The sequence below is a fragment of the Cherax quadricarinatus genome, chromosome 6, assembly GCF_038502225.1.
Source record: "Cherax quadricarinatus isolate ZL_2023a chromosome 6, ASM3850222v1, whole genome shotgun sequence".
NCBI classification, from domain to species: domain Eukaryota; kingdom Metazoa; phylum Arthropoda; class Malacostraca; order Decapoda; family Parastacidae; genus Cherax; species Cherax quadricarinatus.
In genome coordinates this window covers 65,089,600-65,116,723 of record NC_091297.1, presented here as the reverse complement: position 1 = coordinate 65,116,723, position 27,124 = coordinate 65,089,600, and the positions used below count along the sequence as shown (strand labels likewise).

Sequence of the window (27,124 nt, the reverse complement as noted above, 5' to 3'; positions counted from 1 at the left end):
CTGGTATAATGTGTGCCAGCGACTACTGGTGTAATGTGTGCCAGCGTCTATTGATGTAACGAGTGCTAGTGTCTACTGATACAACGTGTGACAGCATCTACTGGTGTAACGAGTGTCAGCGTTTAATGGAGTAATGTGTGCCAACGTCTACTAGTGTAATGTATGACAGCGTCTACTAGTGTAATGTATGACAGCGTCTACTGGTGTAATGTATGACAGCGTCTACTGGTGTAATGTATGACAGCGTCTACTGGTGTAATGTATGACAGCGTCTACTGGTGTAATGTATGACAGCGTCTACTAGTGTAATGTATGACAGCGTCTACTGGTGTAATGTATGACAGCGTCTACTGGTGTAATGTATGACAGCGTCTACTGGTGTAATGTATGACAGCGTCTACTAGTGTAAAGTATGACAGCGTCTACTGGTGTAATGTATGACAGCGTCTACTAGTGTAATGTATGACAGCGTCTACTGGTGTAATGTATGACAGCGTCTACTGGTGTAATGTATGACAGCGTCTACTGGTGTAATGTATGACAGCGTCTACTGGTGTAATGTATGACAGCGTCCACTAGTGTAATGTATGAGAGCGTCTACTGATGTAATGTATGACAGTGTCTACTAGTGTAATGTATGACAGCGTCTACTGGTGTAATGTATGACAGCGTCTACTAGTGTAATGTATGACAGCGTCTACTAGTGTAATGTATGACAACGTCTACTGGTGTAATGTATGACAGCGTCTACTAGTGTAATGTATAACAGCGTCTACTGGTGTAATGTATGACAGCGTCTACTGGTGTAATGTATGACAGCGTCTACTGGTGTAATGTATGACAGCGTCTACTGGTGTAATGTATGACAGCGTCTACTGGTGTAATGTATGACAGCGTCTACTGGTGTAATGTATGAGAGCGTCTACTAGTGTAATGTATGACAGGGTCTACTGGTGTAATGTATAACAGCGTCTACTAGTGTAATGTATGACAGCGTCTACTGGTGTAATGTATGACAGCGTCTACTGGTGTAATGTATGACAGCGTCTACTGGTGTAATGTATGACAGCGTCTACTGGTGTAATGTATGACAGCGTCTACTGGTGTAATGTATGACAGCGTCTACTAGTGTAATGTATGACAGCGTCTACTGGTGTAATGTATAACAGCGTCTACTGGTGTAATGTATGACAGCGTCTACTGGTGTAATGTATGACAGCGTCTACTGGTGTAATGTATGACAGCGTCTACTGGTGTAATGTATGACAGCGTCTACTGGTGTAATGTATGACAGCGTCTACTGGTGTAATGTATGACAGCGTCTACTAGTGTAATGTATGACAGCGTCTACTGGTGTAATGTATGACAGCGTCTACTAGTGTAATGTATGACAGCGTCTACTGGTGTAATGTATGACAGCGTCTACTGGTGTAATGTATGACAGCGTCTACTGGTGTAATGTATGACAGCGTCTACAAGTGTAATGTATGACAGCGTCTACTGGTGTAATGTATGACAGGGTCTACTAGTGCAATGTATGACAGCGACTACTAGTGTAATGTATGAGAGCGTCTACTAGTGTAATGTATGACAGCGTCTACTGGTGTAATGTATGACAGCGTCTACTGGTGTAATGTATGAGAGCGTCTACTGGTGTAATGTATGACAGCGTCTACTGGTGTAATGTATGACAGCGTCTACTAGTGTAATGTATGACAGCGTCTACTAGTGTAATGTATGACAGCGTCTACTGGTGTAATGTATGACAACGTCTACTGGTGCAATGTATGACAGCGTCTACTAGTGTAGTGTATGACAGCGTCTACTGGTGTAATGTATGACAGCGTCTACTGGTGTAATGCATGACAGCGTCTACTAGTGTAATGTATGACAGCGTCTACTAGTATAATGTATGACAGCGTCTACTAGTGTAATGTATGACAGCGTCTACTAGTGTAATGTATGACAGCGTCTACTAGTGTAATGTATGACAGCGTCTACTGGTGTAATGTATGACAGCGTCTACTGGTGTAATGTATGACAGCGTCTACTAGTGTAATGTATGACAGCGTCTACTAGTGTAATGTATGACAGCGTCTACTAGTGTAATGTATGACAGCGTCTACTAGTGTAATGTATGACAGCGTCTACTGGTGTAATGTATGACAGCGTCTACTAGTGTAATGTATGACAGCGTCTACTAGTGTAATGTATGACAGCGTCTACTAGTGTAATGTATGACAGCGTCTACTAGTGTAATGTATGACAGCGTCTACTGGTGTAATGTATGACAGCGTCTACTGGTGTAATGTATGACAGCGTCTACTGGTGTAATGTATGACAGCGTCTACTAGTGTAATGTATGACAGCGTCTACTGGTGTAATGTATGACAGCGTCTACTGGTGTAATGTATGACAGCGTCTACTGGTGTAATGTATGACAGCGTCTACTGGTGTAATGTATGACAGCGTCTACTAGTGTAATGTATGACAGCGTCTACTAGTGTAATGTATGACAGCGTCTACTGGTGTAATGTATGACAGCGTCTACTGGTGTAATGCATGACAGCGTCTACTAGTGTAATGTATGACAGCGTCTACTGGTGTAATGTATGACAGCGTCTACTAGTGTAATGTATGACAGCGTCTACTGGTGTAATGAATGACAGCGTCTACTGGTGTAATGTATGACAGCGTCTACTGGTGTAATGTATGACAGCGTCTACTGGTGTAATGTATGACAGCGTCTACTGGTGTAATGTATGACAGAGTCTACTAGTGTAATGTATGACAGCGTCTACTAGTGTAATGTATGACAGCGTCTACTGGTGTAATGTATGACAGCGTCTACTAGTGTAATGTATGACAGCGTCTACTAGTGTAATGTATGACAGCGTCTACTGGTGTAATGTATGACAGCGTCTAATGGTGAAATGTATGACAGCGTCTACTGGTGTAATGTATGACAGCGTCTAATGGTGTAATGTATGACAGCGTCTACTAGTGTAATGTATGACAGCGTCTGCTGGTGTAATGTATGACAGCGTCTACTAGTGTAATGTATTACAGCGTCTACTGGTGTAATGTATGACAGCGTCTACTAGTGTAATGTATGACAGCGTCTACTGGTGTAATGTATGACAGCGTCTACTGGTGTAATGTATGACAGCGTCTACTGGTGTAATGTATGACAGCGTCTACTGGTGTAATGTATGACAGCGTCTACTGGTGTAATGTATGACAGCGTCTACTGGTGTAATGTATGACAGCGTCTACTGGTGTAATGTATGACAGCGTCTACTGGTGTAATGTATGACAGCGTCTACTGGTGTAATGTATGACAGCGTCTACTGGTGTAATGTATGACAGCGTCTACTGGTGTAATGTATGACAGCGTCTACTGGTGTAATGTATGACAGCGTCTACTGGTGTAATGTATGACAGCGTCTACTGGTGTAATGTATGACAGCGTCTACTGGTGTAATGTATGACAGCGTCTACTGGTGTAATGTATGACAGCGTCTACTGGTGTAATGTATGACAGCGTCTACTGGTGTAATGTATGACAGCGTCTACTAGTGTAATGTATGACAGCGTCTGCTGGTGTAATGTATGACAGCGTCTACTAGTGTAATGTATTACAGCGTCTACTAGTATGTAATGTGTAATGTATGACAGCGTCTACTGGTGTAAATGACAGCGTCTACTGGTGTAATGTATGACAGCGTCTACTGGTGTAATGTATGACAGCGTCTACTGTGTAATGTATGACAGCGTCTACTAGTGTAATGTATGACAGCGTCTACTGGTGTAATGTATGACAGCGTCTACTAGTGTAATGTATGTACAGCGTCTACTGGTGTAATGTATGACAGCGTCTACTGGTGTAATGTATGACAGCGTCTACTGGTGTAATGTATGACAGCGTCTACTGGTGTAATGTATGACAGCGTCTACTGGTGTAATGTATGACAGCGTCTACTGGTGTAATGTATGACAGCGTCTACTGGTGTAATGTATGACAGCGTCTACTGGTGTAATGTATGACAGCGTCTACTGGTGTAATGTATGACAGCGTCTACTGGTGTAATGTATGACAGCGTCTACTGGTGTAATGTATGACAGCGTCTACTGGTGTAATGTATGACAGCGTCTACTGGTGTAATGTATGACAGCGTCTACTGGTGTAATGTATGACAGCGTCTACTGGTGTAATGTATGACAGCGTCTACTGGTGTAATGTATGACAGCGTCTACTGGTGTAATGTATGACAGCGTCTACTGGTGTAATGTATGACAGCGTCTACTGGTGTAATGTATGACAGCGTCTACTGGTGTAATGTATGACAGCGTCTACTAGTGTAATGTATGACAGCGTCTACTGGTGTAATGTATGACAGCGTCTACTAGTGTAATGTATGACAGCGTCTACTGGTGTAATGTATGACAGCGTCTACTGGTGTAATGTATGACAGCGTCTACTGGTGTAATGTATGACAGCGTCTACTGGTGTAATGTATGACAGCGTCTACTGGTGTAATGTATGACAGCGTCTACTAGTGTAATGTATGACAGCGTCTACTGGTGTAATGTATAACAGCGTCTACTGGTGTAATGTATGACAGCGTCTACTGGTGTAATGTATGAGAGCGTCTACTGGTGTAATGTATGACAGCGTCTACTGGTGTAATGTATGACAGCGTCTACTAGTGTAATGTATGACAGCGTCTACTAGTGTAATGTATCTACTGGTGTAATGACAACGTCTACTGGTGCAATGTATGACAGCGTCTACTAGTGTAGTGTATGACAGCGTCTACTGGTGTAATGTATGACAGCGTCTACTGGTGTAATGCATGACAGCGTCTACTGGTGTAATGTATGACAGCGTCTACTAGTGTAATGTATGAGAGCGTCTACTAGTGTAATGTATGACAGCGTCTACTAGTGTAATGTATGACAGCGTCTACTAGTGTAATGTATGACAGCGTCTACTAGTGTAATGTATGACAGCGTCTACTAGTGTAATGTATGACAGCGTCTACTAGTGTAATGTATGACAGCGTCTACTAGTGTAATGTATGACAGCGTCTACTAGTGTAATGTATGACAGCGTCTACTGGTGTAATGTATGACAGCGTCTACTGGTGTAATGTATGACAGCGTCTACTGGTGTAATGTATGACAGCGTCTACTAGTGTAATGTATGACAGCGTCTACTGGTGTAATGTATGACAGCGTCTACTGGTGTAATGTATGACAGCGTCTACTGGTGTAATGTATGACAGCGTCTACTGGTGTAACGTATGACAGCGTCTACTAGTGTAATGTATGACAGCGTCTACTAGTGTAATGTATGACAGCGTCTACTAGTGTAATGTATGACAGCGTCTACTGGTGTAATGTATGACAGCGTCTACTGGTGTAATGTATGACAGCGTCTACTAGTGTAATGTATGACAGCGTCTACTGGTGTAATGTATGACAGCGTCTACTAGTGTAATGTATGACAGCGTCTACTGGTGTAATGAATGACAGCGTCTACTGGTGTAATGTATGACAGCGTCTAATGGTGTAATGTATGACAGCGTCTACTGGTGTAATGTATGACAGCGTCTACTGGTGTAATGTATGACAGAGTCTACTAGTGTAATGTATGACAGCGTCTACTAGTGTAATGTATGACAGCGTCTACTGGTGTAATGTATGACAGCGTCTACTAGTGTAATGTATGACAGCGTCTACTAGTGTAATGTATGACAGCGTCTACAGCGTCTACTGGTGTAATGTATGACAGCGTCTAATGGTGTAATGTATGACAGCGTCTACTAGTGTAATGTATGACAGCGTCTAATGGTGTAATGTATGACTGGTGTAATGTATGACAGCGTCTACTAGTGTAATGTATTACAGCGTCTACTGGTGTAATGTATGACAGCGTCTACTAGTGTAATGTATGACAGCGTCTACTGGTGTAATGTATGACAGCGTCTGCTGGTGTAATGTATGACAGCGTCTACTGGTGTAATGTATGACAGCGTCTACTGGTGTAATGTATGACAGCGTCTACTGGTGTAATGTATGACAGCGTCTACTGGTGTAATGTATGACAGCGTCTACTGGTGTAATGTATGACAGCGTCTACTGGTGTAATGTATGACAGCGTCTACTGGTGTAATGTATGACAGCGTCTACTGGTGTAATGTATGACTGCGTCTACTGGTGTAATGTATGACAGCGTCTACTGGTGTAATGTATGACAGCGTCTACTGGTGTAATGTATGACAGCGTCTACTGGTGAAATGTATGACAGCGTCTACTGGTGTAATGTATGACTGGTGTAATGTATGACAGCGTCTACTGGTGTAATGTATGACAGCGTCTACTGGTGTAATGTATGACAGCGTCTACTGGTGTAATGTATGACAGCGTCTACTGGTGTAATGTATGACAGCGTCTACTGGTGTAATGTATGACAGCGTCTACTGGTGTAATGTATGACAGCGTCTACTGGTTAATGTATGACAGCGTCTACTGGTGTAATGCATGACAGCGTCTACTGGTGTAATGTATGACAGCGTCTACTAGTGTAATGTATGACAGCGTCTACTAGTGTAATGTATGACAGCGTCTACTAGTGTAATGTATGACAGCGTCTACTGGTGTAATGTATGACAGCGTCTACTGGTGTAATGTATGATAGCGTCTACTGGTGTAATGTATGACAGCGTCTACTGGTTAATGTATGACAGCGTCTACTGGTGTAATGTATGACAGCGTCTACTGGTGTAATGTATGACAGCGTCTACTAGTGTAATGTATGACAGCGTCTACTAGTGTAATGTATGACAGCGTCTACTAGTGTAATGTATGACAGCGTCTACTGGTGTAATGTATGACAGCGTCTACTGGTGTAATGTATGACAGCGTCTACTAGTGTAATGTATGACAGCGTCTACTGGTGTAATGTATGACAGCGTCTACTAGTGTAATGTATGACATCGTCTACTGGTGTAATGAATGACAGCGTCTACTGGTGTAATGTATGACAGCGTCTACTGGTGTAATGTATGACAGCGTCTACTGGTGTAATGTATGACAGAGTCTACTAGTGTAATGTATGACAGCGTCTACTAGTGTAATGTATGACAGCGTCTACTGGTGTAATGTATGACAGCGTCAACTAGTGTAATGTATGACAGCGTCTACTAGTGTAATGTATGACAGCGTCTACTGGTGTAATATATGACAGCGTCTAATGGTGAAATGTATGACAGCGTCTACTGGTGTAATGTATGACAGCGTCTACTGGTGTAATGTATGACAGAGTCTACTAGTGTAATGTATGACAGCGTCTACTGGTGTAATGTATGACAGCGTCTACTAGTGTAATGTATGACAGCGTCTACTGGTGTAATGTATGACAGCGTCTACTGGTGTAATGTATGAGAGCGTCTACTGGTGTAATGTATGACAGCGTCTACTAGTGTAATGTACGACAGCGTCTACTGGTGTAATGTATGACAGCGTCTACTGGTGTAATGTATGACAGCGTCTACTGGTGTAATGTATGACAGCGTCTACTGGTGTAATGTATGACAGCGTCTACTGGTGTAATGTATGACAGCGTCTACTGGTGAAATGTATGACAGCGTCTACTGGTGTAATGTATGACAGCGTCTACTGGTGTAATGTATGACAGCGCCTACTGGTGTAATGTATGACAGCGTCTACTGGTATAATGTACGACAGCGTCTACTGGTGTAATGTATGACAGCGTCTACTGGTGTAATGTATGACAGCGTCTACTGGTGTAATGTATGACAGCGTCTACTGGTTAATGTATGACAGCGTCTACTGGTGTAATGTATGACAGCGTCTACTGGTGTAATGTATGACAGCGTCTACTGGTGTAACGTGTTCCAACGTCTACTGGTGTAACGTGTGCCAGCGTCTACTGGTGTAATGTATGACAGCGTCTACTGGTGTAACGTGTGCCAGCGTCTACTGCTGTAACGTTTGCCAGCCTCTACGGGTGTAACGTGTGTCAGCGTCTACTCGTGTAACGAGTGAAAGCGTCTACTGGTGTAACGTGTTCCAGCGTCTACTGGTGTAACGTGTGCCTGCGTCTTCTGGTGTAACTTGTGCCAGCGTCTACTGGTGCAATGTGTGCCAGCGTCTACTGGTGTAACGTGTGCCAGAATCTACTAGTGCAATGTGTGCCAGCGTCTATTGGTGTAACGTGTGCCTGCGTCTACTGGGGTAACGTGCGCCAGCGTTTACTGGAGTAATGTGTGCAAGCGTCTAATGGTGTAACGTGTGCCAGTGTCTACCGGTGTAACGTGTGCCAGCGTATACTGGTGTAATGTGTGCCAGCGTCTACTGGTGTGACATGTGCCAGGGTCTACTGGTGTAACGTGAGCCAGCGTCTACTTGTGTAACGTGTGCCAGCGTCTGCTGGTGTCATGTGTGCCAGCGTCTATTGGTGTAACGTGTGCCAGAGTCTGCTAGTGCAATGTGTGCCAGCGTCTACTGGTGTAACGTGTGCCAGCGTCTACTGGTGTAACGTGTGCCAGCGTCTACTAGTGTAACGAGTGCCAGCGTCTACTGATGTAACGTGTACCAGCGTCTACTGGTGTAACGTGTGCCAGCGTCTACTGGTGTAACGAGTGCCAGCGTCTACTGGTGTAACGAGTGCCAGCGTCTACTGGTGTAACGTGTGCCAGCGTCTACTGGTGTAACGAGTGCCAGCGTCTACTGGTGTAACGAGTGCCAGCGTCTACTGGTGTAACGTGTGCCAGCGTCTACTGGTGTAACGAGTGCCAGCGTCTACTGGTGTAACGAGTGCCAGCGTCTACTGGTGTAACGAGTGCCAGCGTCTACTGGTGTAACGAGTGCCAGCGTCTACTGGTGTAACGAGTGCCAGCGTCTACTGGTGTAACGAGTGCCAGCGTCTACTGGTGTGTGTGCCAGCGTCTACGAACGTGCTGGTGTAACGTGTGCTAGCGTCTACTGGTGTAACGTGTGCCAGCGTCTACTGGTGTAACGAGTGCCAGCGTCTACTGGTGTAACGAGTGCCAGCGTCTACTGGTGTAACGTGTGCTAGCGTCTACTAGTGTAACGTGTGCCAGCGTCTACTGGTGTAACGAGTGCCAGCGTCTACTGGTGTAACGTGTGCCAGCGTCTACTAGTGTAACGAGTGCCAGCGTCTACTGGTGTAACGAGTGCCAGCGTCTACTGGTGTAACGTGTGCTAGCGTCTACTGGTGTAACGTGTGCCAGCGTCTACTGGTGTAACGTGTGCTAGCGTCTACTAGTGTAACGTGTGCCAGCGTGTACTGGTGTAACGAGTGCCAGCGTCTACTGGTGTAACGTGTGCCAGCGTCTACTGGTGTAACGTGTTCCAGCGTCTACTGGTGTAACGTGTTCCAGCGTCTACTGGTGTAACGTGTGGCAGCGTCTACTGGTGTAACGTGTGGCAGCGTCTACTGGTGTAACGTGTTCCAGCGTCTACTGGTGTAACGTGTGGCAGCGTCTACTGGTGTAACGAGTGTGCCAGCGTCTACTGGTGTAACGTGCCAGCGTCTACTGGTGTAACGTGTCTACTGGTGTAACGAGTGCCAGCGTCTACTGGTGTAACGTGGTGTAACGTGTGCCAGCGTCTACTGGTGTAACGTGTGCCAGCCGAGTGCCAGCGTCTACTGGTGTAACGTGTGCTAGCGTCTACTAGTGTAACGTGTGCCAGCGTCTACTGGTGTAACGAGTGCCAGGGTCTACTGGTGTAACGTGTGCTAGCGTCTACTAGTGTAACGAGTGCCAGCGTCTACTGGTGTAACGTGTGCCAGCGTCTACTGGTGTAACGTGTGCCAGCGTCTACTGGTGTAACGTGTGCCAGCGTCTACTGGTGTAACGTGCGCCAGCGTCTACTGGTGTAACGTGTGCCAGCGTCTACTGGTGTAACGTGTGCCAGCGTCTACTGGTGTAACGTGTGCGTCAGCGTCTACTGGTGTAACGTGTGGCCAGCGTAACGTGTTCCAGCGTCTACTGGTGTAACGTGTGGCAGCGTCTACTGGTGTAACGTGTGCCAGCGTCTACTGGTGTAACGTGTGTCAGTGTCTACTGTGTCTGCTGGTGTAACGTGTGCCAGCGTCTACTGGTGTAACGTGTGCCAGTGTCTACTGGTGTAACGTGTGCCAGCGTCTACTGGTGTAACGTGTGCCAGCGTCTACTGGTGTAACGTGTGCCAGCGTCTACTGGTGTAACGTGTGCCAGCGTCTACTGGTGTAACGTGTGCCAGCGTCTACTGGTGTAACGTGTGCCAGCGTCTACTGGTGTAACGTGTGGCAGTTTCTACTGGTGTAACGTGTGGCAGTGCCAGCGTCTACTGGTGTAACGTGTGCCAGCGTCTACTGGTGTAACGTGTGCCAGCGTCTACGTGTGCCAGCGTGTGTAACGTGTGCCAGCGTCTACTGGTGTAACGTGTGCCAGCGTCTAATGGTGTAACGTGTGTGGTGTAACGTGTGCCAGCGTCTACTGGTGTAACGTGTGCGTCTAGCGTCTACTGGTGTAACGTGTGCCAGCGTCTACTGGTGTAACGTGTGCCAGCGTCTACTGGTGTAACGTGTGCCAGCGTCTACTGGTGTAACGTGTGCCAGTGTCTACTGGTGTAACGTGTGCCAGCGTCTACTGGTGTAACCTGTGGCAGCGTCTACTGGTGTAACGTGTGGCAGCGTCTACTGGTGTAACGTGTGCCAGCGTCTACTGGTGTAACGTGTTCCAGCGTCTACTGGTGTAACGTGTGCCAGCGTCTACTGGTGTAACGTGTGCCAGCGTCTACTGGTGTAACGTGTGCCAGTGTCTACTGGTGTAACGTGTGCCAGCGTCTACTGGTGTAACCTGTGGCAGCGTCTACTGGTGTAACGTGTGGCAGTTTCTACTGGTGTAACGTGTGGCAGCGTTTACTGGTGTAACGTGTGCCAGCGTCTACTGGTGTAACGTGTTCCAGCGTCTACTGGTGTAACGTGTGCCAGCGTCTACTGGTGTAACGTGTGCCAGCGTCTAATGGTGTAACGTGTGCCAGCGTCTACTGGTGTAACGTGTGCCTAGGTGTAACGTGTGCTACTGGTGTAACGTGTGCCAGCGTCTACTGGTGTAACGTGTGCCAGCGTCTACTGGTGTAACGTGTGCCAGCGTCTACTGGTGTAACGTGTGCCAGCGTCTACTGGTGTAACGTGTGCCAGCGTCTACTGGTGTAACGTGTGCCAGCGTCTACTGGTGTAACGTGTGCCAGCGTCTACTGGTGTAACGTGTGCCAGCGTCTACTGGTGTAACGTGTGCCAGCGTCTACTGGTGTAACGTGTGCCAGCGTCTACTGGTGTAACGTGTGCCAGCGTCTACTGGTGTAACGTGTGCAAGCGTCTACTGGTGTAACGTGTGCAAGCGTCTACTGGTGTAACGTGTGCCAGCGTCTACTGGTGTAACGTGTGTCAGCGTCTACTGTTGTAACGTGTACCAGCGTCTACTGTTGTAACGTGTGCCAGCGTCTACTGGTGTAACGTGTGCCAGCGTCTACTGGTGTAACGTGTGCCAGTGTCTACTGGTGTAACGTGTGCCAGCGTCTACTGGTGTAACGTGTGCCAGCGTCTACTGGTGTAACTTTTGCCAGCGTCTACTGGTGTAACGTGTGTCAGCGTCTACTGGTGTAACGTGTGCCAGCGTCTACTGGTGTAACGTGTGTCAGCGTCTACTGGTGTAAGGTGTGCCAGCGTCTACTGGTGTAACGTGTGCCAGCGTCTACTGGTGTAACGTGTGCCAGCGTCTACTGGTGTAAGGTGTGCCAGCGTCTACTGGTGTAACGTGTGCCAGTGTCTACTGGTGTAACGTGTGCCAGCGTCTACTGGTGTAACGTGTGCCAGCGTCTACTGGTGTAACTTTTGCCAGCGTCTACTGGTGTAACGTGTGTCAGCGTCTACTGGTGTAACGTGTGCCAGCGTCTACTGGTGTAACCTGTGTCAGCGTCTACTGGTGTAAGTTGTGCCAGCGTCTACTGGTGTAACGTGTGCCAGCGTCTACTGGTGTAACGTGTGTCAGCGTCTACTGGTGTAAGGTGTGCCAGCGTCTACTGGTGTAACGTGTGCCAGCGTCTACTGGTGTAACGTGTGTCAGCGTCTACTGGTGTAAGGTGTGCCAGCGTCTACTGGTGTAACGTGTGCCAGCGTCTACTGGTGTAACTTGTGCCAGCGTCTACTGGTGTAACGTGTGCCAGCGTCTACTGGTGTAACGTGTGTCAGCGTCTACTGGTGTAAGGTGTTGCAGCGTCTACTGGTGTAACGTGTGCCAGCGTCTACTGGTGTAACGTGTGTCAGCGTCTACTGGTGTAACGTGTGTCAGCGTCTACTGGTGTAAGGTGTTGCAGCGTCTACTGGTGTAACGTGTGCCAGCGTCTACTGGTGTAACGTGTGTCAGCGTCTACTGGTGTAACGTGTGTCAGCGTCTACTGGTGTAAGGTGTGCCAGCGTCTACTGGTGTAACGTGTGCCAGCGTCTACTGGTGTAACTTGTGTCAGCGTCTACTGGTGTAATGTGTGTCAGCGTCTACTGGTGTAACGTGTGCCAGCGTGTACTGGTGTAACGTGTGCCAGCGTGTACTGGTGTAACGTGTGCCAGCGTCTACTGGTGTAAGGTGTGCCAGCGTCTACTGGTGTAACGTGTGTCAGCGTCTACTGGTGTAACGTGTGCCAGTGTGTACTGGTGTAACGTGTGCCAGCGTGTACTGGTGTAACGTGTGTCAGCGTCTACTGGTGTAAGGTGTGCCAGCGTCTACTGGTGTAACGTGTGCCAGCGTCTACTGGTGTAACGTGTGCCAGCGTCTACTGGTGTAACGTGTGTCAGCGTCTACTGGTGTAACGTGTGCCAGCGTCTACTGGTGTAACGTGTGTCAGCGTCTACTGGTGTAAAGTGTGCCAGCGTCTACTGGTGTAACGTGTGTCAGCGTCTACTGGTGTAACGTGTGTCAGCGTCTACTGGTGTAAGGTGTGCCAGCGTCTACTGGTGTAACGTGTGCCAGCGTCTACTGGTGTAACGTGTGCCAGCGTCTACTGGTGTAACGTGTGTCAGCGTCTACTGGTGTAACGTGTGTCAGCGTCTACTGGTGTAAGGTGTGCCAGCGTCTACTGGTGTAACGTGTGCCAGCGTCTACTGGTGTAACGTGTGCCAGCGTCTACTGGTGTTCCGTGTTCCAGCGTCTACTGGTGTAACGTGTGCCAGCGTCTACTGGTGTAACGTGTGCCAGCGTCTACTGGTGTTACGTGTGCCAGCGTCTACTGGTGTAACGTGTGCCAGCGTCTACTGGTGTAACGTGTGCCAGCGTGTACTGGTGTAACGTGTGCCAGCGTCTACTGGTGTAACGTGTGCCAGCGTCTACTGGTGTAACGTGTGTCAGCGTCTACTGGTGTAACGTGTGCCAGTGTGTACTGGTGTAACGTGTGCCAGCGTCTACTGGTGTAAGGTGTGCCAGCGTCTACTGGTGTAAGGTGTGCCAGCGTCTACTGGTGTAAGGTGTGCCAGCGTCTACTGGTCCTTCAGGTTGTCTTGTTCAGTTAGGTTGTGATTATTTTCATTCTTTAAGCATCATTTTTCACATTGTTTTAAAATCCTCGTTACTGTTCCATCTACTTTCATTCTTTTTTTCTTCTTGTCATCCAGTAACACATCTTTACTTATTCTTTTGTTGACTCACGAAACTGTGTAGAAATAAACCTAGGTGAATGAATCTTGTTAGAGCCAGGTGGCCCAGTGGTTAACGCACTGGCCTCTAAGTTTGAGGACTCACTTGCCACGGGTTCTAGCCCCCACCCATTCAAGTATATATTCTTAAGTTGTTTTAAAAATTTTCATTTTGGTATACATACAAATAACCAATAAGTAAAAAAATAGGAAACTTTACAAGTTTCAGTCCTTATAGAAGAATTACAAAGATATGATTTATTAATAAATTGAGACTGAAAAGCCGTCTATAGTTTCCTGTAAGTGTGAGTTATTGGTGAATTGTTGGAGACACAATAGTATTATCTAAAATATCGTGTTCAGTAAGATAATGCAGTATTGTGCAAGTGTTTTATTAGTGAACACATTATGAACATACACATATGAACATACGTATTTGGACTTAGAACACACAAAGACAATTTTTGGTGTTCATACACAAATAACCCGCACATAAAAGAGAGCTTACGACGACGTTTCGGTCCGACTTGGACCATTGACAAAGTCACACTAACAGAGGTGGAGCAGGACGGCTATATATAGGCAGGAAGAGGTGGAGGTAGTGGTAGTAGTAAGCTTCTCTCTTTTATGTGCGTTTTATTTGTGTATCGTTCCAGTCACGGTAATGTGCCTTTTTGTTATTTATTTTTGGTGTTCATTTTCGATATCAGCCGTTTGAAATATTGAGCGAGAAATGTGATTGTTGACTTAGATACCAACAACATGAAGTAACTTGAAAAATTATGACTGTGACTTGTTGATTGTTTATCTAATGCAAAGATTATGATGACTGATGGAGAGAAGGGATGGGTGACCCTTCGTGTCACTTCCCCATTACATTTATATGACAAAGCCCAGAAAATATATTATCTTGCTTGAAACATCTAAAAATAAAAGCGAGAGCATGATCAAGGTTGCTATCATGACAAGACTTCAGGTCTGCGCCAGGTCACTCATACACTCACAAAATGACAAAGAGCTAAACAAAACAAGAATGACTCACTACACGGCAAGGAGAAGAAGGAGTAACGAGGGGAAGGTGGCAGCAGCATGGAGGGGGCGCCAGTCCCTGATGAAGTAGGCGAGCACAGTGAAGACGATCATCATGAGAGCGTAGGGCAGTGCCAGCACCACGCCCACCGTGGGTCGCAGCCGTGGCACACACACCTCCATACCTGCCAAGTAAGGGTGATGGGATCGGTGATGGGATCGGTGATGGGATCGGTGATGGGATATAACTCGCAACTACAAATTTTATGATTTAATTAAACGTTTGAGTGGTATAAGCTGGGAGATATGTATGTATACTTGACCTATCTTTTTCAACAGTGACATGAACGTCACGCATCATAACTCACTTCAAAATCTTTTTGGGATTATTAATTCTTTTATAGTTTTAGACTTCCAGAACACACACTGCTCTAACACCACACTGCTCTAACACCACACTGCTCTAACACCACACTGCTCTAACACCACACTGCTCTAACACCACACTGCTCTAACACCACACTGCTCTAACACCACACTGCTCTAACACCACACTGCTCTAACACCACACTCCTCTAACACCACACTGCTCTAACACCACACTGCTCTAACACCACACTGCTCTAACACCACACTGCTCTAACACCACACTGCTCTAACACCACACTGCTCTAACACCACACTGCTCTAACACCACACTGCTCTAACACCACACTGCTCTAACACCACACTGCTCTAACACCACACTGCTCTAACACCACACTGCTCTAACACCACACTGCTCTAACACCACACTGCTCAACACCACACTGCTATAACACCACACTGCTCTAACACCACACTGCTCTAACACCACACTGCCCTAACACCACACTGCTCTAACACCACACTGCTCTAACACCACACTGCTCTAACACCACACTGCTCTAACACCACACTGCTCTAACACCACACTGCTCTAACACCACACTGCTCTAACACCACACTGCTCTAACACCACACTGCTCTAACACCACACTGCTCTAACACCACACTGCTCTAACACCACACTGCTCTAACACCACACTGCTCTAACACCACACTGCTCTAACACCACACTGCTCTAACACCACACTGCTCTAACACCACACTGCTCTAACACCACACTGCTCTAACACCACACTGCTCTAACACCACACTGCTCTAACACCACACTGCTCTAACACCACACTGCTCTAACACCACACTGCTCTAACACCACACTGCTCTAACACCACACTGCTCTAACACCACACTGCTCTAACACCACACTGCTCTAACACCACACTGCTCTAACACCACACTGCTCTAACACCACACTGCTCTAACACCACACTGCTCTAACACCACACTGCTCTAACACCACACTGCTCTAACACCACACTGCTCTAACACCACACTGCTCTAACACCACACTGCTCTAACACCACACTGTTATAACACCACACTGCTCTAACACCACACTGCTCTAACACCACACTGCTCTAACACCACACTGCTCTAACACCACACTGCTCTAACACCACACTGCTCTAACACCACACTGCTCTAACACCACACTGCTCTAACACCACACTGCTCTAACACCACACTGCTCTAACACCACACTGCTCTAACACCACACTGCTCTAACACCACACTGCTCTAACACCACACTGCTCTAACACCACACTGCTCTAACACCACACTGCTCTAACACCACACTGCTCTAACACCACACTGCTCTAACACCACACTGCTCTAACACCACACTGGTCTAACACCACACTGCTCTAACACCACACTGCTCTAACACCACACTGCTCTAACACCACACTGCTCTAACACCACACTGCTCTAAAACCACACTGCTCTAAAACCAAACTCCTCTAACACCAGTCTTCTCTAACACAACACTGCTCTAACACCACACTGCTCTAACACCACACTGCTCTAACACCACACTGCTCTAACACCACACTGCTCTAACACCACACTGCTCTAACACCACACTGCTCTAACACCACACTGCTCTAACACCACACTGCTCTAACACCACACTGCTCTAACACCACACTGCTCTAACACCACACTGCTCTAACACCACACTGCTCTAACACCACACTGCTCTAACACCACACTGCTCTAACACCACACTGCTCTAACACCACACTGCTCTAACACCACACTGCTCTAACACCACACTGCTCTAACACCACACTGCTCTAACACCACACTGCTCTAACACCACACTGCTCTAACACCACACTGCTCTAACACCACACTGCTCTAACACCACACTGCTCTAACACCACACTGCTCTAACACCACACTGCTCTAACACCACACTGCTCTAACACCACACTGCTCTAACACCACACTGCTCTAACACCACACTGCTCTAACACCACGCTGCTCTAAACACCACACTGCCCTAACACCACACTGCTCTAACACCACACTGCTCTAACACCACACTGCTCTAACACCACACTGCTCTAACACCACACTGCTCTAACACCACACTGCTCTAACACCACACTGCTCTAACACCACACTGCTCTAACACCACACTGCTCTAACACCACACTGTTATAACACCACACTGCTCTAACACCACACTGCTCTAACACCACACTGCTCTAACACCACACTGCTCTAACACCACACTGCTCTAACACCACACTGCTCTAACACCACACTGCTCTAACACCACACTGCTCTAACACCACACTGCTCTAACACCACACTGCTCTAACACCACACTGTTATAACACCACACTGTTATAACACCACACTGCTCTAACACCACACTGCTCTAACACCACACTGCTCTAACACCACACTGCTCTAACACCACACTGCTCTAACACCACACTGCTCTAACACCACACTGCTCTAACACCACACTGCTCTAACACCACACTGCTCTATAACACCACACTGCTCTAACACCACACTGCTCTAACACCACACTGCTCTAACACCACACTGCTCTAACACCACACTGCTCTAACACCACACTGCTCTAACACCACACTGCTCTAACACCACACTGCTCTAACACCACACTGTTATAACACCACACTGCTCTAACACCACACTGCTCTAACACCACACTGCTCTAACACCACACTGCTCTAACACCACACTGCTCTAACACCACACTGTTATAACACCACACTGTTATAACACCACACTGCTCTAACACCACACTGCTCTAACACCACACTGCTCTAACACCACACTGCTCTAACACCACACTGCTCTAACACCACACTGCTCTAACACCACACTGTTATAACACCACACTGCTCTAACACCACACTGCTCTAACACCACACTGCTCTAACACCACACTGCTCTAACACCACACTGCTCTAACACCACACTACTCTAACACCACACTGCTCTAACACCACACTGTTATAACACCACACTGCTCTAACACCACACTGCTCTAACACCACACTGCTCTAACACCACACTGCTCTAACACCACACTGCTCTAACACCACACTGCTCTAACACCACACTGCTCTAACACCACACTGCTCTAACACCACACTGCTCTAACACCACACTGCTCTAACACCACACTGCTCTAACACCACACTGCTCTAACACCACACTGTTATAACACCACACTGCTCTAACACCACACTGTTATAACACCACACTGCTCTAACACCACACTGCTCTAACACCACACTGCTCTAACACCACACTGCTCTAACACCACACTGTTATAACACCACACTGCTCTAACACCACACTGCTCTAACACCACACTGCTCTAACACCACACTGTTATAACACCACACTGCTCTAACACCACACTGCTCTAACACCACACTGCTCTAACACCACACTGCTCTAACACCACACTGTTATAACACCACACTGCTCTAACACCACACTGCTCTAACACCACACTGCTCTAACACCACACTGTTATAACACCACACTGCTCTAACACCACACTGCTCTAACACCACACTGCTCTAACACCACACTGTTATAACACACACTGCTCTAACACCACACTGCTCTAACACCACACTGTTATAACACCACACTGCTCTAACAATACACTGCTCTAACACCACACTGCTCTAACACCACACTGCTCTAACACCACACTGTTATAACACCACACTGCTCTAACACCACACTGCTCTAACACCACACTGCTCTAACACCACACTGCTCTAACACCACACTGTTAAAACACCACACTGCTCTAACACCACACTGCTCTAACACCACACTGCTCTAACACCACACTGCTCTAACACCACACTGTTATAACACCACACTGCTCTAACACCACACTGCTCTAACAATACACTGCTCTAACACCACACTGCTCTAACACCACACTGCTCTAACACCACACTGCTCTAACAATACACTGCTCTAACACCTCACTGCTCTAACACCACACTGCTCTAACAATACACTGCTCTAACACCACACTGCTCTAACACCACACTGCTCTAACACCACACTGCTCTAACAATACACTGCTCTAACACCTCACTGCTCTAACACCACACTGCTCTAACAATACACTGCTCTAACACCACACTGCTCTAACACCACACTGCTCTAACACCACACTGCTCTAACACCACACTGTTATAACACCACACATATAACACCACACTGCTCTAACACCACACTGTTATAACACCACACATATAACACCACACTGCTCTAACACCACACTGCTCTAATACCACACTGTTATAACACCACACATATAACACCACACTGCTCTAACACCACACTGCTCTAACACTACACTGCTCTAACACCACACTACTCTAACACCATACTGCTCTAACACCACACTGCTCTAACACTACACTGCTCTAACACCACACTACTCTAACACCACACTGCTCTAACACCACACTGCTCTAACACCACACTGCTCTAACACTACACTGCTCTAACACCACACTCCTCTAACATCATACTGCTCTAACACCACACTACTCTAACACCATACTGCTCTAACACCACACTGCTTTAACACTACACTGCTCTAACACCACACTCCTCTAACATCACACTTCTCTAACACCACACTACTCTAACACCATACTGCTCTAACACCACACTGCTCTAACACTACACTGCTCTAACACCACACTGCTCTAACACCACACTGTTATAACATCACACTGCTCTAACACCACACTGCTCTAACACCACACTGCTCTAACACCACACTGCTCTAACACTACACTGCTCAGACACCACACTGCTCTAACACCACACTGCTCTAACACCACACTGTTATAACACCACACTGCTCTAACACTACACTGCTCTAACACCACACTCCTCTAACATCACACTGCTCTAACACCACACTGTTATAACACCACACTGCTCTAACACCACACTGTTATAACACCACACTGCTCTAACACCACACTGCTCTAACACCACACTGCTCTAACACCACACTGCTCTAACACCACACTGCTCTATCACCACACTGCTCTAACACCACACTGCTCTAACACCACACTGCTCTAACACCACACTGCCCTAACACCACACTGCTCTAACACCACACTGCAATAACACCACACTGTTCTAACATCACACTGATCTAACACCACACTCCTCTAACACAACACTCCTCTAACACCACACTGCTCTAACATCACACTGCTCTAACACCACACTCCTCTAACACAACACTCCTCTAACACCGCACTCCTCTAACACCACACTCCTCTAACACCACACTGCTCTAACATCACACTGCTCTAACACCACACTGCTCTAACACCACACTGCTCTAACACCACACTGCTCTAACACCACACTGTTATAACACCACACTGCTCTAACATCACACTGCTCTAACACCACACTGCTCTAACACCACACTGCTCTAACACCACACTGCTCTAACACCACACTGTTATAACACCACACTGCTCTAACACCACACTGCTCTAACACCACACTGTTATAACACCACACTGTTATAACACCACACTGCTCTAACATCACACTGCTCTAAGACCACACTGCTCTAACACCACGCTGCTCTAACACCACGCTGCTCTAACACCACACTCCTCTAACACTACACTGCTCTAACACCACACTGCTCTAACACTACACTGCTCTAACACCACACTGTTCTAACACCACACTCCTCTAACACCACACTCCTCTAACACCACACTGTTCTAACACCACACTCCTCTAACACCACACTCCTCTAACACCACACTGTTCTAACACCACACTTTTCTAACACCACACTCCTATAATTCCATACTCCTCTAACACTACACTCGTTGTACAAGAATGATATATAATACCGACAAGATGAGAGTAAGACACATGTGCAACATCTGGGTATCTTTATTGTAGACGTTTCGCCATCCAGTGGCTTTATCAATACAAATTCCAGGACATAACTTGAAGATAGTAGGACTATGTACAGAAGATGAGGTAATCAGTCCCTCAACCTAGGAGTAGGTGCGAAGAGCACCATAGTCGTGGAGATTCTGAAGCAGAAGCGAGGAGCCTGACGCTTATATAGTAACGTCAGGTGGAAATGGGACGGGTAGCAGACGAGGGCATAGTCATGGGTAGGCGGGATTCCCCAGTGGAAGTAGGTCCTACCCAAAGAGATGGGTTAGTTGTAGTAGTAGTTGTCGTAGTCGTGAAGGTTATGTACACGTCCTCAGAATCAAGATTCCCCAGATGTTGCACATGTGTCTTAATTTCATCTTGTCGGTATTATATACCATTCTTACACAACTTGTCAGACACTGCAACATCATGGAATCTTGATTCTGAGGACATGTACATAACCTTCACGGCTACGACAACTACTACTACAACTAACCCATCTCTTTGGGTAGGGACTGATTACCTCATCTTCTGTACATAGTTCTACTATCTTCAAGTTATGTTCTGGAATTTGTATTGATAAAACCACTGGATGGCGAAACGTCTACAATAAAGATACCCAGATGTTGCACATGTGTCTTAATTTCACTACACTCGTCTAGCACCACACTCCTCTAACTCCTGCTTTAAAAATAGGAATTGCATTAGCCATCTTCCACATATCAGACTCTGCACCTGTTTGACGAGATAAATTAAAAATATTAGTTAATGGTTCACAGAGTTCCATTTTGCATTTCTTAAGAATCCTTGAAAAAAGCTCATCAGTGCCGGCCGTTTTATTTTGTATCATTCGGTCTATCTGCTTCACAACCATTTCACTAGTGACTGTGATTTACATAATTTATCTTCATCAGGCCCACTATAAAAATTAATTACTGGGATATTGTTAGTGTCTTCCTGTGTAAAAACCGAGAGAAAATATTTTTTTTTTAAATCGAGCACATTTCGCTCTCTTTGTCAATAAGATACCCATAGTTATTTTTAATGGGCCCCATCTCATCTCTAACTTTTGTTCTATATACCCGGAGAAAAAACTTTTTGGGTTAGTTTTCGAATCCCTAGCAACTTGAATACTCCCTTTCAGCTTTTCTTATCCCCTTTTTAACGTCCCTCTTAATGTCAATTTACTGATTCATAGGATGACCCTCACCTCTTTTGATATATCTATAAATTTCTTCTTCTGCCCTAAAAGATATTTAAGTCTATTATTTATCCATTTTCGGTCATTTTTAATCGTTCTAATTTCTTTATACAGGATAAGTGTTCTTTGAGCAGCATGTATAGTGCTCAGAAAGCTGTCATACTGATAGCTCTCTTCGTTACCCCAGTCAACAGATGATAAGTGTTCTTTAAGCCCATCGTAATCTGCTAAGCGAAAATCTGGGACCGTTACTGAATTATCCCTACTGTCATACTTCATTCTATGCTAAAGGTAATTGATTTGTGATCGCTTGTGCCGAGGTACTCTGTAATTTCTAAATTATTAACAAGGGTTTCCTTGTTTGCCAGAACCAAGTCAAGCAGGTTTTTTCCCCTTGTAGGTTCTGTCACAAACTGCTTCAAAAAACAGTCCTGAACTACTTCTAAGAAGTCATTTGATTCTAAATTCCCAGTCAAGAAATTCCAACCAATATGACTAAAGTTATGGTCTAGAATTACTACATTATCGTGCCTTCTGGCCTTAACAATTTCCTCCCATAGTAGTCGCCCCTGGTCCCTATCTAAGCTTGGGGGACGGTATATCACTCCTAGAATAAACTTTTCATGCCCCTCTGAAAATTCTATGCAGACAGACTCTGTATGTGTTACTTCAGACTTAAAACCTTTTTTTATGCAACAGTTCAAGCGATCACGGACATACAGTGCCACCCCACCCCTCTTCCCATTCCTACTTGGAACAATTTAAAACACTGAATGTGACATTCCACAGGCATGTCCCGGCTTTTGGAATTAAACCATGCCTCAGTGATGGCAAATACATCAATGCTACCTGCACTAGTAACTAATCTCAACTCGTCCATCTTATTCCTAACACACAATCAAAACTTATTGGAAAGTAACTGCCTTTATTACACAGCATCACAAGCCAGCACTATCCTGAACACTGTTCAAAGTCTATCAGTTCTTAACTACAACATCAGGTCCTTAAGCAAACACTATGATGACCTCCTGGCACTCCTTGAGTCACTAAAGACACCCTTCTCCTGCATTATTCTTACTGAGACCTGGCTTAAGCAGGAAACAATTGATATCTACCCCTACCAGGATACACAGCAATCCACAATTGCAGACCATACCAAGTTGGGGGTGGTACTGCAATCTATTACTCTAATCAACTATCTTGTATTAGCACTAATTGCTTCAGTGATGAATACGGGGAATACAGTTTTGCTAATTTTACTGAAAAAATCTCAAGACGCCTATAACAGTCGGTGCCATATACCGGATACCCCACACAAACATCCCAAACTTCAGTGAGAATCTAAAGTCACTAATAACAAACAGACAAATGAACAAGCATCACCTTCTCTTAGCTGGAGACTTCAATATTAACCTAGGCCTACCAGATGATCAGACTGTAACTGATTTCGTCAACAATATGAACAATGCACTTCTCATACCAACAATAACTAAACCAACCAGGCTAACTGAGACAAGTGCAACCATAATAGACCACATATGGACCAATATACTAGCCCCCTTAAATCACGGATAATCACAGACAGCACTACTGACCACTACCCAACCTTCCTCTTAATAAACATTAGTAAGCCACCACTCGAATACAACAAAGTTTCATTTAGACTCCATGACGAGGCCTCAATAAGGAATTTCACAGCAGACCTAGAGACTGTTGACTGGCCTACAGAATTCTCCAATGCCAATGGTATTGACGATTGGACAGACATTTTTCCTAACAAATTACTTAGACTATACAACAAACATTGTCCTATAAAAACGAAACAGATCACAAACAAACGGCTTGGTTGCCCATGGCTAACCAGCAGCATTCTGAAATCCATTGATAAGAAACACCAATATGATAAGCAATATAGACAGGGCTTAATACACAAAGATATTCTTAAACACTATTCATCAGTTCTCACCAAAGTAATAAAGAAAGCCAAACAACTATACTACTCCAGGAGATTCACTGACACAAGAGGAGATATAAAAAAGACCTGGAAAACACTTTCCCAGATTCTGGGGACCCACAAACTGAAAAAAAAACAAGAATATTGTTCTAAATAAACCTCATGAAACACCACTACATCCCACTGACACAGCTAACAAGATAAACGACTTCTTCTCAAACACAGGATCTAATCTCGCCAGTAAAATCCCACATACCAATGCCCGTGCCGGGGACTACCTAGATGGGAATTTCCCAAATTCCTTCTATCTTGTACCAACTGAGCCCACGGAAGTCACCGCGATCATAAAGTCACTTAAAAATAACTCAGGGAATCTGTCTCACGTCCCATCATTATTGCACAAGCGAGCGGCCCATGTCCTTTTGCATGCTATTACATTACTTTTTAACAAGTCACTAGAAACTAGCACTTTCTAGACACTACTCAAGATAGCAAGGGTTACACCAATACATAAAGGTGGTGACCCTACAGAAGTAAACAACTATAGGCCAATATCAAACTTACCATTGCTATCCAAAATCTTCGAGAAACTCGTGCAAAGGAGACTATATTCATTTATAACGCCACAAAACATACTCAACCCCTGCCAATTTGGATTCAGGAAAAATAAAAGCACTAATGATGCAATTATAAAAATGCTAGACCTGCTTTACACAGCATTGAAAAATAAGGAATATCAGCTAGGAATTTTTATTGACCTATGAAAAGCGTTTGACACAGTTGACCACGGCATCCTACTCCACAAACTTGACCATTATGGTATAAGAGGCCATGTGCTTGCATATTTTAAATCCTACCTTTCTAATAGGTATCAGTATGTCACCATTAAAGACACATCCTCATCAATACGGCCTCTTGATACTGGAGTTCCGCAGGGAAGTATCCTTGGACTCCCTGCTCTTCCTCATTTACATCAATGATCTTCCAAACATATCCCAACACCTGAAACCCATTCTCTTTGCTGACGACACGACTTATGTCATCTCCCACCCTAATCTTGCCACTCTCAACACCATTGTTAATGAGGAGCTGCTCAAAATATTGACTTGGATGACAGCCAATAAACTTACACTTAACACTGGCAAAACCTACTATATTATGTTTGGTAGCAGAGCAGGTGTTGCGCAACTTAACATTAAGATCGACAACACTCTAATTGCTAGACATAATGAGGGCAAATTCCTTGGCCTATACCTCGACAACAACCTAAATTTCAGAACCCATATCCAACACATAACAAAAAAAGTATCCAAAACGGTGGGGATCCTCTCCAAGATACGATACTACGTACCACAAACTGCTCTTCTCACACTATACCATTCACTTATATATCCATACCTCACCTATGCTATCTGTGCTTGGGGTTCAACTGCGTGCAGCAACACACCTAAAGCCAATAATAACCCAACAAAAAGCCACAGTAAGAATAATCACTAAATCCCATCCCTGGCAACACCTTCCCCCCACTCTTCATAGATCTAAACTTACTCCCTGTTCAGAACATCCACACTTACTACTGTGCAATCTATATCTACAGGACCTTAAATTCCAATATTAACCTTGACCTAAAACGCTTTCTTGATAGTTGTGACAGGATCCACAGACATAACACCAGACACAAACATCTCTATGACATTCCCCGTGTTCGACTAAACCTTTACAAAAATTCAATGTATTTCAAAGGACCTAAAATCTTGAACACCCTACCTGAAAACTCTAGAACTGCAGACACATTCATCACTTTCAAAACTACAGTTAGAAAACATCTTATCTCCCTGATCCACCCCGACAACTAACTACATGATAACCACCTGGTGGTTCAAAATTACACTCACTCACCCACTGACTATGAACCCAGAAATACTAATCTTAATCTTAAAATAATAAATCCTAACTAGTCATAAGTATGCCTATGATACTCAATATAGACACCTTGTATTGTGCCAAAAAAACATTCTCATTGCTAAACTCACAACTTATGATGTAGTCACTTAGCCTTAATACCGTAATCTGTAAGGATTTAATGTTAAGAATTAATCTAAGTCTGCTGGAAATGCCTAGCCATGCTAGGTGTCCTAGTGGCCCCCTCTGTAATTAGTATTTTATAACATGTAAACCACAAAATACCCAAAACCTGTAAACCCCACATTGTAAACATTATAGAGAATAAACTTTAATTGAATTGAATTGAAAAGACCCTCCTTTCTCTTTACCCTTCCTTCTCATTTCCATTTTTCCACTAAACCTATTACTGTCCTTATCACCTACTGGCTTTCCAATATCCACCTCATTCTACCTATTACTAGTTCTCCTAGAACTCATAATATTACTACACTGGGACTTAACTGTATTCCCGCCAAAATCCATACCACTAACTATTCCTAGTTTAAAGCCCTAACAGCTCCCTCCACTGCAGCGGCCAGTGCTCCCACCCCAGACCTAGATAAGTGAACCCCATCCCTGGCATACATGTCATTTCTGCCATAGAAGAGGTCCCAGTTGTCAATGAATATTACCGCATTTTCCTTACAGTATTTGTCCAGCCAGCAATTGACACCAATTACCCTGGACACCCATTCATTTCCAGCTCCTCTCCTTGGCAAAATACAACATATGACAGGGTTCCCACCCTTCTTCCTAATTATTTCTATTGCTAAACTATACCTGCTTATCAGGTCCTCACTCCTACATCTGCCAACACTCCTATTATCTGCCTCCCTCACTGAGGCAGATAATAGGACTGCTCCCATTACCTTTCATGATGTCG

General features: G+C 45.3%; 1 protein-coding gene across 1 annotated transcript in view; it reads right to left on the bottom strand.

The window, feature by feature from the left end:
- Positions 1 to 27,124, bottom strand: part of LOC128693902 (solute carrier family 22 member 20) — a 435,254-nt gene that overhangs the window by 259,701 nt on the left and 148,429 nt on the right. Inside the window, exon 6 of the mRNA XM_070081771.1 lies at positions 14,766 to 14,937. Coding sequence (XP_069937872.1) covers positions 14,766 to 14,937 — 172 coding nt within the window. The remainder of the gene's footprint in view (positions 1 to 14,765; positions 14,938 to 27,124) is intronic.